Consider the following 14,051-nt stretch of genomic DNA (forward strand, 5'->3'; position numbering starts at 1 on the left):
CATGAACCATAATAGCACCAGAAACACACGCTCTTCTTCATGTCTGCAGTTGAAGTCGGGGCAAAGAATGTGGGCCTCAGATTGGTGAAATGGCTCGTCTGGTAAAGATGGTTGCCACCAAGCCTGACACCCTCTGACCTCTACATGTGTGCCATGATGCACACGCAGCCCCCATTTCCCATGCAGTAAGTAAATGAAAGGTAAAAAGAAAAAAAAGAAAGGATATGGGAATGGGTCCAAGTCAGAGGAAGAGTGCAGACTGGAGAGGGAGCTTATCTGTGGATTGCTGTGAACACTGGCTTGATGTCTCTTCTCCAGTATCTTTCAGCCTTTGTTGGTCAGAGCACGACCTGGGAGGATTACTATGGCTGCTCTGGGCTCCTAAGTCCTGCAGTATCGTTCAGTGTCACATTTAAGCACGTCAAACATACGCATGTGTACTGTTTCTTCTTTCAAACATACCTCTCTCTGCACCTTCCAAGGCTCAGAGGCTCTTGGTAGTTCTTCCCACACCCAGGTTCTGCCATAGCAACCACCAGCCTTCCAGCCCTCAGCCCAGTCATCACACTCCCTACCCATACAGTCGTTGCCACCATTGACCTGCAGGCACTCTGCAGGGTGGACACAGGTGTAATTTCCTAAGTCTTTGTAGCATGTGCCAGGGTCACAGATGTCTGGGTTATGGGGCACTCATTCATATCTGCAGGGGAGGGAGGGTGGGATAGGTCGGGTGAGAAATGTCAGAGATTGTTTGGGTGACTCCCTTGGGGGATTCCCTACCCCAGGCCAAGTGAAGACACCTCATAATTGGCTTCTGTTTGGTTTCATTAGCTTAAAATTACACAGCTATCTGGGCCAGGGAGACAGTTCAGTGGGTACAATGATTGCTGCACAAACTTGAGGATCTGAGTTTGAATCCCCAGAACCCACATATAAGCTAGGTAGAGTAGCATACAGTCCAGAGCTCCTGTGGCAAGGGTGGGCAGGGACAGAAGAATCTCAGGAGGCTGTAGGTAGCTAGCCTGGTACACACAGGGCACAGACCCTGTCTTTGATAAGGAGGAAGGCAAAGACTGACCCAAGGCTGTCCTCGGACCTTCACATGCACACTGTGGCATGACCACCCACAGTCACACTCCCTGTGATGATTTTTTTGTTTGTTTGTTTGTTTTTCGGTCAGGATATTTTATCACAGGAATGGGGCTGACACTAAGAGACAATACGCAAATAACTAAAAGCAATAAAAGCAGGAAGTGGGGCCATTACTTCCTACCTTACAGAAGCCAAGGAAACATAAGACAATAGAATAATTGTATGCCCTCTCAAAGAATCAGATGGATTAGAGGAAATTCATCCATTCCTAGAAGCATATAAACATAAGTGGAGCTGGACAGATAAGAGCATGTACGTTCTTGCAGAGCATTCACTGAGCCACTGAGGGGCTCTGAAACCACTTGTAATTCCAGCTCCAGGGGATCTGATGCCCTCTCCTGGCTTGCATGAATACTGCACTTGTGCACACAAAAATTAAAATAAAATCTTAAAGATTTACACAGAGAGAGAGACGGGGGTGGGATGGGGTGGATATTGAATGGCAGTATAATAGAAAGAGATGGAATGCAGTAGTTTAAGACCTTCCAACCAAGAAAAGTCCATAACTAAATGGCTTCACTGGTGAATTCTACCACATTCTAAAAGAATACCAATTATACTCAGGCTTTTCCAGAAACAGTAGAGAACCATTCCTAACTCATCCAATGATATCAGAATCACCTCCATATCCAGAACAGACAAAGATACCACAAGAATAGATGCTGCAGGACAGTACCCCTTGTGAATGCCCCTAAATGCAAAGGTCTTCCATAAGTGGTCGGAAATGAGGGGCTGGCAATGGGGTGCCTAGCACCTGTCTAACATGTGTGAGGCCCTGGGTTCCATCCCTAGCCCTATAAAAGAAAATACTTGAAGCCGTTATCAGGCCGGGGAAATGACCTGCCACTTGCACTTGACACACAAGCCTGATGGCCCGTGTTTAGATCCCTGGAATCCACCTTTAAAGCTAGATGTGGGATGGAGAAATGGCTCAGTGGTTAAGATCACACACTACCCTTCTAGAGGATCCGAGTTCAGTTCTCAGCAACTAATGAGGCAGCTTACAGCTGCCTGTAACTCCAGCTCCAGGGGATTTAACACCTTCTGACCTTCATGTGCACCTGCACACATGCACACACACATAGAGACAGACACACATCCTACACTGGGATGGGAGGTGGAGGCAGGAGAGTTGTTGGCAGTCTGCTGTGGGATGGTCTTTCTGTAGGCTGTGAATATGTGTTGCTACCATTGGCTAAAATAGAAGCTGTCTTGGCCTATCGCAAGACAGGTTATAGCCAGGCGGGAAATCCAAACAAAGATACAGGGAGAAGAAAGGCAGAGTCAGGAAAGATGCTGTGAGCTGCTGAATTGAGCAAGATGTAAAGCCATGAGACACGTGGTGATACATAGATTAATAGAAATGGGTTAATTTGAGATGTAAGAGCTAGCTAGTAGTAGCCTGAGCCATTGACCAGTTTGTAATTAATATAAACCTCTGTGTGTTTTTTTGGGACCTAGCGGCTGCAGGACACAGGAAAAATTTTGGCTACACCAGTCAATCAGGAGGACTCAGGACACTGGCAGGAACAGAGACCCTAACTCAAGCAAGGTGGAAGGAGAGAATCAACTCCTGAGAGTTCTCCTCTGACCTTTGCACACATGCTGCAGCATGAATGCCCCCTACACACTCACACACATACATACACACACGCATGAACACACATACACACACGCATGAACACACATACACAATACACATCAGCAAATGGAATCCAATAGCATATTGTAGAGATGATACACCATGACAGTCAGTGGTTTTAATGTCAACTTGCCACACATTAGAAGCACATGAGCAGGAAGCCTCACCTGAAGGGTTGTCCTGATTGCCTTAACTGAAGTGGAAAGGCCCACTCAAATTGTGGGTGGCACCTTCTGGGCACAGCCCTGATAGAAAGGGCCTGGCAGGAGGAAGATGACTCGCCTTTTGCTCACCTGACCTTTCTTCTTGCCTCTGAGTTGATTTATTCTGTTGCTGTTGCTCAAGATTCCTTATCTGATAGTAGAACCAATATTTCCAGGCTTCCATACTAAGAATCAATAGCCCTTCAGGAACTCTCAAGGTTTCTGGCTCCCGACTGGGACTAGTGAAGCATCCAGTACCATGGACTGAGCAACTACCAGGTTGTTGGTCTCTTTAGTGTGACCCAGCCACTGTGAGACCACTCTAATTACTGAGGTACCAGCCAATAGGACCAAGCAACTACTGTTACTATCTCAACACAAGCTGTTTTTCTGTCTGTCTATCTATCTATCTATCTATCTATCTATCTATCTATCTATCTATCTATCTATCTCTATATATGATATATATATAATCTCTCTATATATATTTTATATACACATGCACACACACATATATATGAAATCTTCAACCATCCATCCATCCATCCATCCATCCATCCATCCATCCATCCATCCATCATATGGTTCTCCAGGGGGCTGGGTAGATGTGGCATATTGATTACATCAAAGAGCTCAGGCTTCAGGGTCAGAATGGTCAGGCTCAAGCTGACCCACACCACCTAGATGATTCTCTCCTTCAACTCGCTTGAGTTAGGGTCTCTGTTCCTGCCACTACCCTGAGTCCTCCTGATTGACTGGTATAACCGGAATTTTTCCTGTGTCCTACAGCCACTAGGTCCCCCAAAAAGAGAGGCTTATATTAATTACAAACTATTTGGTCTATGGCTCAGGCTATTATTGTAGTTATTATCATAATAATAGAAAAACTTTCCTTATGGGGATATTGCAGTGGTTAGATATTAAGTGAGGATAGTCAGCACAGTGGTAACTCACAGTCCTGGCCAGAGTCACTGTGAGGCCACTACTACAATGCTCAATTCAGGACAATAGAGAGAAATGTGAAGTGTTTGAGTCAAAATGAGACCATTTCTTCTCATGTCTTTCCTTTCCCACAGTTAGCCATGGATCTTGGTCAGCTTTGGCTCAAGGGAGGAATATCAAGGTTGCTATTAAGCTATGTTACTTCCAAGTGAGTAGAAGGAAGAAAGAAGGGAGCTGGACTGATGAGGGAGAGAAGTGGGGCGGCAGGGGCCAGTAAAGCAGGGAGGCCATTCCACCCATTAGTCTTCCACCCCTGACCTTAGGAAGCTTGGCAGAGCAGCATGTCAGAGATGGAGAGGAAGTGCCTGGGCTAGCCTGGGTAGAGTCCACACTCACCCTCACAGGTGCAGGTATCTTCACTGAGGCTGTATCCAAGAGGGCACTCACACTGGAAGGTACCGAAGGTGTTGGTGCAGTTGCCTCCCTGGCATAGTCTGGGTAGCTCCTGGCATTCGTTGATATCTGTCAGGAATTGAGGAAGCTGAGTAAGAGAGCTAAATCCAGCAGAGAACTCGAGGGATCCCCACAAGCTGCTCTGGGATCCTATGGGCTCGTTCAAGTTTTCCCAAGAGTTATCTCCATGACTATTGGGCATTTGGAGAATCTCTCTCAAAGGCTGGACACTTGAGTCAGTGCTGGCCTGAACCCAATGCCTTTATTTTCATCTTATCATGCACGATAGTTTTCTCAGGTTAGAGTATCTTTTCCAACACCATCACTCCCCAAGAACAGAGTTGACGGGAGGATCGATGGCTGGATATGGAAAGTAGTGACTGAGCAAATATGCAAGTGGGTCGGTGGATGAGAAGGTCATGTGTGGATGAATAGAAGGATGGGTAGAGAGGCGAGTAGTTCGATGGACAGAGGATGGGTAGATAATATTGGTAGATGGAAGATGAGTCAGTGGGGTGTATGAAAGAATGGGTGTAAGCTTGGAGATGGAAGGATGGATGGATGCATGAGCCCATGAATTAGTGAGGGTAACTGAATGAGTAGATGGTATGTAGATGGTGTGGTGATTTGAATGAGAATGGACCCTCTAGGCTCATATATTTGAATACGTGGTTCCCAGTGGGTAGACTTGTTTGGAAAGGATTAGGATGTGTGGCCGTGTTGGAGGAGGTTATGCTTGCCTGCTGCTGTGCTCCCTGCCGTCATGGTAATGGGCTCCACCCTCTGAAGTATAAGCTCTAAACAACCCCTTTCTTCTGTAAGCTGCCTTGGTAATGGTATCCTATCACAGCAGTAGGAAAGTAACTAAGGCGGATGAATGAACGAGGATTGGCTAGATGATGTGGGTGTTCTGGGATCTGGAGGTGGACTAGGTTTGACATAGATATGTATAGGTTGCTGCGTGGGTAAATTGAGGGGTAGTGGTATTCGTAAAGCTTTTGGGAATGCTCTTTGATGGCATTATGAATGGATGGACTTGAGATAGTGATTATAGATCGTATTCATGTGTGTATGGTATTGAGCATCGGATGAAATCTAGTGGTGGATTGTGTGGGTAGTGTTTATCCATAAGGTGGAAATTTGATATGGAGGCTGGCTGCTGGTAGTATACTATGTGTGTTCTGTAGTAAGTGATTTTGGGGTGGTGAGGATGGACATTGGATTGTGATGGAAAGAGTGGGGTAGATTAAAAGCTCATTAACAAACATCAGTGGAGAAAGAAGAATTATCAGATGATATGTATGTCGATGTAACTACAGTTATCATGCATACTAGTTGTTCTGCAACTAGTCCAGTTGGTGAGGAGCATGGTTCTGCCCAGGCCTGCCGACATGAGCCCATCTTACCTCGACAACGGTGCTCCTACCGTACTATCAGATTATTATTTTTGTTTGCTGGTCTGTTTTCTGGATTTTTATAGATTGGACATTGGCTCTTAGATATAATGGTTTTTGCTTTTTCAGAGGGAGAATCAATTGCTGCGTTCATTTGTATTGCAGGCTTAGAATTAGATGTTCTTTAATGATGTTTGCAGAGAATGTTTAGATAATAGATATTTTAACTTAATATGAAGATTTAAAGTCAGTAGTATTGGTATTTGTAGGGCTTTGAATTGTCTTGTTGAGAATGATTTTACTGCTCAAGATAAAGGGTGAAGATCTCTTGGAGGCACGTGGAACGGGATTGTGTGAAGAGACTCGGTGTTGGTGGTATGTATTAGGGGATTAGCACTGATCAGTGACTTCCTGTCTTGAATCACAAAGCTTAGATGGGATTTATGGGGATCAGGGAAGTTCTTTACCTTTACCAAAGGGAGCATTATAAAAAAGGGTGTCCTCTTCTAATTAGCTCGTCTTGTATAGGTGAAAAGGCTTGCATGTTACGGACCTATGAAGAGAGAGGATTTAGGATTAAAGTACTAGCTGACTAAGGCAAGAGGTGACCCATATGATAATAATGGTGTTATAGTCGGGAGCATTTTCGCTCTTAGCGCTGTATATACTTCTGCCCTGATTTAGATTGTGCACTTCAATGCTCAGCTTTGTGGGGCTTCGAATAGAGATATTTCAGTCTATCTTGTATGTGATGCTGGGTTGTGTGGGATATCAAACATCGGGGTTCCTTATTGCATAGTTGCATTGGAAATTTGTGTGCGCTCTCGCATGGAGAGATGCTGTGTTCCAAATGTATCAGTCACCCTTGTCCGCTTTTACTTAATCCGGCGCTTAACTTGTTACCGCCGTGCCTGATGGCTTTGGGACTTATTTTTTGTTATCCTCTGGGTCCTATGTTCTTTATAGCACACAGGCTTAGAAAGGAACTCATATCCAATGTTTGCTGACTTGACTTGAGGGATCGAGGAATAATGTAGTATAATACGAGGAGGGGGATTTACAGAGAGTATGCACTTTGGGAGAGAGTCTTCCTGGCGTTTGAGAGCTGGGCAGAGTTTGGCATGCTTTGTGATCGTTGGTTCTGTGTCTTTCATTTGTCGCCTCGTATACCTTCTGCTCAGGCTAGGATGAATTCGGGCCTGCGAGGCTTTCTGAGTCTCTGGTCTTCAAGGCTCGTGTCCTCAATACGCTATCAGGGTGTTTGGCCGAACCTGATGTCTAGGTACACTGGTTGCGGATGTGCCCTAGGGCTTGGTCCCGAGGGAAAGAGAATTTCAATGAAATCGTTCTTGTCTCGACTTTTATGGCGGGTTTTATACAGTTTTTAACCAGCCGCAATGTTTAGCTTTCTGCTATCAAGTAGAGCTCTGTCTCCATAATTTCTATCTGCACAGGTTGACATGAGTGAAGGCCACGTTGCCTGAAGGTAGAGGTCAGCTTTGTTGTTTTTTGGAAACAGGTACCCTGGGGTGGAGGGCACGTTTTTGATCACTAGAGAAACGTAAGAATTTCCCGGTCAGGGGTGGGTTACTGCACATGGAGCTAGCCTGTGGCTGTATGGCTGCGCAAAGATGGTTGGTTTAGGCAACATCTGCGACACTATTTGTTCTAGTGGTGTGTGTACTGGGCAGACTTCGGGTGATCATCCCAACTTCCTGGTTAGCGTTGTAGCGGTACGGTGAGCGTTGATTGATGTGTAATGTGATTTGTGATGTGGTTGTGTCTGCCCGTGTGTAATTGTGTGTGAGTTTGGTATGATGCTCATAGTGTGTCTGGTTGTATATATGCGTGTGTGTAAGATTCCTATCGATGTGAGGTAACTGTTATATCTGTTGGTGGATGTGTCGTGAATTTTAGAGTGACATAATGTTTTGTCGTGTAATGTGTGAATACTTGTGCATAACAACATGCTATGTTGTAATGCGTTTCTCTAGTGTTGTAATATTTTTATTTGTGTCAGTAGTGCTTCTCTGCATGTAAAACATGTAGAGTTGGTGTTTGCGTATGATCTTGTTTATAAAGTGGATAGACGCTGCATTTGTCGTGTGTATGTATAAGCATCTAAGGTTATAGGTTTGAAAATATTTTGAGGATTCCTAACATGTTACCTCCTACTTTTAAATAAATTTTGTGAAGTTATGTTTAAACGATGAGCGTAGTGGAACTAGCGATTAAAATAAAGGTGTGGTAAAGTATCCCACATTTTGTTGTACTTCTCGGCTAGTCATGTTCGGTCTAAGATATGGTTTGTGTTTTGAAGCTGTCTGTTATATCTTGGGTAAACTTTTGTCACTGGCTGTTACTTGCAGTATTAATGATCGAAGTGTTTAATATGTATAACAACCTCTCTGTATACTAAATTTATGGTGTGGCATAAGGTTGTCGATTTGTGGTCTAAGTATATGTCCTCGGTCCAGTGTAATTCTGCTGTTTTGTTTCAAAATAACAATCTCTCTGTAGCGTGTGTGTAATTTACATGTCCTGCTGGAATGATCTCACGCCTATTTTCTGGTTGGTGTGCGCTGGGGCGTGTTCATCTATTTGATAATTCATGTAGATGGTATATTGCTTGGGTGTTATACAGATGTAAGATACTCTCTCTTGGTGTGTTCTGGTATCGTAGTAAGTTTTTGTCTGTGTACAGTTTGTAGTCACTGTAATGTATTAATTGTAGTGCAGATAGTGTGTAAGTAACAAATTTGGATCTGTTAATATATATAGGATATAATAGTTGGATTTATTATATTGCTTAGATTGTCACCATGATATTATTATGTCACGTGCTCGATGTATAAAGAATTATGTTTCTATGCGGTGTATGGCTTGGTTCTTTGTGTATCGCCTGCATGTTTTGTATAATGGGTTAGAGTTTTATATTACTAACATGTGGTGAAATTGCCTCTTGGATAACTGTTTGGTCATATCGGTATATTTAGATCGTCTGTCTCTAAGCTGTACATTTGTGTGTGTGGGTAGTTTCGTGTGGTGCCTCTCGCATTGGCAGCTGCTTGTGAATAACGTGTAGTAATGTGTCTGATCCCTAGTGTACGTTGTTGGGTGTAGATCGTGTATTGTCAGCATCAGAGTAAATACTAAATGGTATATGTGTGTGTTGAGATGTGTCTGTGTCTCTGTAAGTTTGTATTTCTAAATGTGTAAGATTGAGATGTGTGCTGTTTCAGCATTTTTTGCTGTCTGGTGGTGTTTTAGCTATGCTCGGTTATCGTTAATGTGGATGTACTGGCGCAGGGCTGCTGGTGGTTGTCTGACGCTGGATTGCTGTTGAGGTTTATTGATGTAGTTATCTGTGCTGCTCTTGTTAGCCTTGGACTTAGTTCAGAATCTGCAGTATTTCTATGTGTAGTGCCTCCATATATCCGCTGCTTGTATGTAGTGGTTGAAATATTCCTGGACTGGACAAGAAGATATGCACGTGTGTCATTGTGTGTGTACGCTGACCATGTGTGTCTAGACAGAAGGCAAGTATCACAACAGGTGACTTCCAGCCGAGTTCGTTCTGCTGTTGGAGAGGAACTGATCTTTACAGCTGACACCGCAGGGTGACCCAGGGCATTAGCCAGCAGCAATACTGACTCCCGAGTTCTCCCAGCTGCTGGAGGTGTAGACTCACCAAACAGCACTCACTGGGTTAAGCTGGAATCTGAGGGCAGTGCAGAGGTGCTGCCAGAACGCTGCACTCACACAACAGGCAACCATTGATGCAGTTTCGCAGGTATTTGCACAACTCATCACATCCTGGTGAGGTGACACGCAAAACCACTGGGTCAGGGCTAGGAGCCATCATCTGTTAAATCCTATGTTTGCCTTCCATTTCTCTCTCGTGCATGTGGTACTAGGGTCTTCAGTGGCGCTCCCTTTCATGCTGAGCTTGGAGTATGATTCAATGGTGGCTCCTGCCAGGATGAACTAAACACAGGCATTGGTCTCGAAGATGTCTGTGACTAGGCCATTCACTCCGGCTACCTGATATTCCACTTCTCTGTCAGTAATCCTTCCTCTGCTTCGGTTCCATTTCAGTTGTTGATATTCTCTGTTCTATATTCTTTCTCTCATGTCTGTAGGTTTTTCCTCAGAGTCCAACAATAATAATGAGTATCTCAGCAGTGGAGTGCTTAGACAAGACGCTTTTATTGAGACCAGGGTTTGGAAAACATCTGCGCGCTAATGGTGGTCAATGGTCGTGGCCTCACTAAACTGGCTTGGTTTTGTTCTTCAACAAAGTTTTATGTGACACATCGATTGTGAGCTGGTGTTTGTGGTGTCGGATACAGTGATTGAGATTGAATGAGCCATAATTTATTATTTCATATCTGTGAAAGTGCTTAGTGGTGGCAAAAGACACTCCATTAGTTTGAGAATGGCTGGAGGCTGTCTTTGTTTTAGGCCATCGTTTGTGCAGTATGTAAGATGGCTGGGGAGTGAAGTGGGCATACCATGTAGCATGGGGGTTTGGGGTGGAGTAGTTGTCCTTATATTACTCATCACTTGGCATGTATGCTAAAGGGGGACGTGAGGATGGACGTATGGGGCATTGAGATGGAATGTTCGTGTTTCAGGATAGATCAATAGCTCATATTCCAATATCCGGAGGAATCTGGGCTATTTTGGCGAATTAGAGGATTCAGTTGTGAAGACTGGTGTGACACTGTTGGCTGTTCTGGTATGGTTTTGGTTTTCTTCTTTTTTGCTTGGTTTGTGTTTTTTTTGCTGAATGGTCTGAGGAGACTGTAACATGAGTGTGGTTTCACGTTAATTGGATTTGGGAAGACTCGCTAATGGTGTAGAGCATCTCCCTAACCTCTTGTGCAGAGAGGCGAATGGAGAGATGAGCTCATAGCCGAGTACAGCCAGTGTTACGCCTATGGGCTGGTCCTATCGCCCGGTCTTCATGCCTGTTCGATATTGTTTTGCTATGATGTAGATTTTGTCTCGTGTACCTCAATGTCTCTGTCGCTGGTGACACTTCCACGCAAAGTGTAAAGATGAAGCTATAACGCCAGATCACTGTGAAGTGGGGCCCATTGACCTTTTTTCTCACGTAAGAGGATTTTGCTTTGTTGCTGAGGAATTTCTTTATTATTAGATTCATAGGAGCAGAAATGGTATACTATAAACAGAAATAATAATCACGAGTTATCGTAATATTAACGAACGTATGGTAGGCGTGGCATCGGGCGATTGGTGCTCAGTGGTTTAAGAGTAAAGTGCATGCTTGGTCTGGTCACAACGCGACCTTGTGTTACTTTTTAGCTCTCTCTCTGCAGAATCGGTGCGAGAGCATACGATTTGACCTCCGGTATAGGCTTCTGGTCCTCTGTGGGCACCCGAGGGGAGCTATGTGGTGTGCACTTATGCACACTCATGCTATTACTGCTATTCATCATTCGAATATTTATTAACAATTATTATATAACATAAATTGGCTTGAATTTTTAAAATATATAAGGTGTGAAGGGGTTTGAAGAATATGGCCGTATCCGGAGTTGTACTTGGTTGTTAATAGCGCTAGCGCATTAGCTAGCATTGGTGTTCAGATTCTCCCAGCTCATTAAATGTAAGAGTCTTGAGTGCCGCCGTGGTTACAAGGCAGGGGTTCGCTTATTGTCATGGAGACGTGATTTGTCTTCCAGGTTGCTGTCTTTGTCTATGATATAGCTTTCAAAGTCAGCTACAGGACATAGGCTGCTGACTCAAGAGGATAAGATGGAGAGTGATAGAGCAGGATGCCTGACATCCTCCTCTGGCCTCATGTGCACATTCACCACACACATATACCAGATGCATATATTATATGTACACACCCCCAGAATATAGTACATATACTCAAGGGGAGTGATGGAAACTATTCTAGACTGAGAAGTCGAAGGAGAGTGCAGCGTTGGGGCAAGCTGTGTCCCCTACTCTCAGTCCTGTGCTCTTACTCCCCAGCCAGGCCCACTCCATACCTGTGCAGTTGCTTCCACTTTGGTCCAGCTCATAGCCTTCATCACAGCTGCAGCGGAACATTCCAGGCAGGTTTTCACAGTTCCCAAACACGCACAAGTTTCCCAAGAGCACACTCGTCCACATCTGCCAGGGACCTCATTTCCAGCAGCTATGGTGCTGGATAGTCATGCTCTGGAATGCCCACTCTCCACACACCGCTGAGCTGGACAGGCCAGCGAGACTTACCCAGTCTAGCACCAGCTTGGTTCTTGGTAAGGTTAGAAGCCGCATATGCACCATTGACAGTTGGTACCCACCACTTTCCGGTCCGCTGCCATGGGTAGCAATTTGAGGCCACTGTCCGTATCTTCTCATCTAAGGCGATTGATTTTCCATTTGCATTTCCCAGTCTTGTCTGAGAGAGATATGATTGAAGAACCATAGGCTAGTGGACCAACTAGGTTAAGGACGTCACACATTGATGGGCAATGGGAAAACAGTTGGATTAAATCTATCATTTAACTCATCGACCATGATTCCCTAAGTGCGTGGAAGCGACTGCAGAAACTGCAGATGCTAACTCAGAATTTATTAGGCTATGTATGGACTCAAGATGCGGGGAATTAGAAGTAACGACAGGTTTGGCCAATTGACATGTAGAAACTCGTTCAAGTTTGTGTCTGCCACAGGGGACTTATAATATCACGATTACCAACGAAAATAAGATGGTAGAAATTGAACTAATGGCGGACTGTAGGATTTTCACAAGAAAAATCGAATGGGAGAGTGCGGGAGCTAAATAGGGTGGGGAGAATTGACTCAGTGTGGTAAATGCGTGCTGTGCCATAGGTAAATTTTTGAAGATTCGTAAGACTGCACTAGCGGACTTCAGGGGGATAAAGCACAGGTGTGTATGTGGACACAGGATGTAGATTCTGCGCGCATTGTTCTGTGGGAACTTGGTGATCCCTTGGGGCTCGCTTGGATCCTCTGGAGGATGCACTGAATGCGCAACTAGCGTAGGCTTTAACTGGCAGTCTAGGAGTCTAACGCAGAAAACTGCCTCAAAACTAAAGATATAACATAACACAAAACAAGGAGGGGTACTCTGGAAGGTTCAACCTCTGCACGGACACAGCTCAGTAGGTTGGGTCTAGAACTGCACTGAGTGTCAACATGATCTCGCGGACAAATCTGTTCGGGTACGTAATACACACATCAGGCAGGCATAGGTCTGTCTGTTGTGCCGATGTCAGCCAGTATTGTGTAAGTTTGTTTTTTTTCCCGACTGACTCACACAGACACCCTCTACCGACCATGTGCGGGGGTCCGGAGCGATGGTCCAGATAGGTTATTAAGGATAACTTAAAAAAAATAGCAAAGAAAAAAGATGGTAACCAAGAAGAGAGGGAAGGTGGATGCCGGACAGTGGCTCTGTGTGGCGAAGGATCCAGCTAGACTCTCGAGTACGCGCATTTTGGGGCAGGGGATAGACAACTGGACTTGTGAGTCCCTTTTGCAGGTCCTGCCTTTCCTCACTTCACAGATACAGTGGTTTCGTGCCACAGAATGCCTTTGGTTGGCACCGGATGGCCAGTGGTAAAGCAGCCGGCGACGTGTATGCGTGCTGTTGAGGTGATGTCAGTTGGGCATTGGCGTTACACGATGTCTGTTCTGGATGGTGGCTATTGTCGTCAAGTCTGTCGCACTTGAGATATAGAGCAATGGGAGCTGTGTGAGGCTGTTGGGTTGGCTGTCCTCCTTCAATGTGCCCAGCTCTAACATTGTCCCACAGAATCTCCACATCTATAGTCCTATTTCCCGCTGTACTTCTCCTCATATTTCTCTATCTGCTGAGGGTATTATTCACGTGCATTTTTGAGACCGTTTTTTTGCACTCTTCAATTTGGCTTTAAGGCGTCACAGGGCTTCTCAGACAAACCTGTTGAGGTTATGAGCAGCCTTAGTCAGCTTCTGAAGGTTTGCCCAGGGAGTGGTTGAAGGACATTGTGTGTTTTTTTGCGAAGCGTTCGCTGCCTGTCACAAGCTGTCGCTGCTGCCTAGAACTACACATTCGTGATCCACTACATTTCGTGGGGATGATGGAACAGTGGTGGGCAAACAGTCCTAAACGCAAGGGAATGGCGGCAAAGCATAGTGATCAGGACTGGCGAATAGGAGGAAGTGATGAGAGGAAATAGTGGGTGCTTAGGCCAGGACGGCCTTTTTTCACCGGTTTTTTTCGTTCTACTAAGGCCC

The 14,051-nt window shown here is 45.0% G+C and overlaps 1 protein-coding gene across 1 annotated transcript in view; it reads right to left on the reverse strand.

Moving 5' to 3' along the window:
• Fbn3 (fibrillin 3) overlaps positions 1-14,051 on the reverse strand; it is an 80,915-nt gene that overhangs the window by 38,260 nt on the left and 28,604 nt on the right. Inside the window, 6 exon segments of the mRNA XM_037198534.1 lie at positions 3-43; positions 576-674; positions 1,804-1,830; positions 4,336-4,480; positions 11,769-11,918; positions 11,920-11,947. Coding sequence (XP_037054429.1) covers positions 3-43; positions 576-674; positions 1,804-1,830; positions 4,336-4,480; positions 11,769-11,918; positions 11,920-11,947 — 490 coding nt within the window.

The sequence above is a fragment of the Peromyscus leucopus genome, chromosome 23 (genome assembly GCF_004664715.2).
Source record: "Peromyscus leucopus breed LL Stock chromosome 23, UCI_PerLeu_2.1, whole genome shotgun sequence".
NCBI classification, from domain to species: Eukaryota; Metazoa; Chordata; class Mammalia; order Rodentia; family Cricetidae; genus Peromyscus; species Peromyscus leucopus.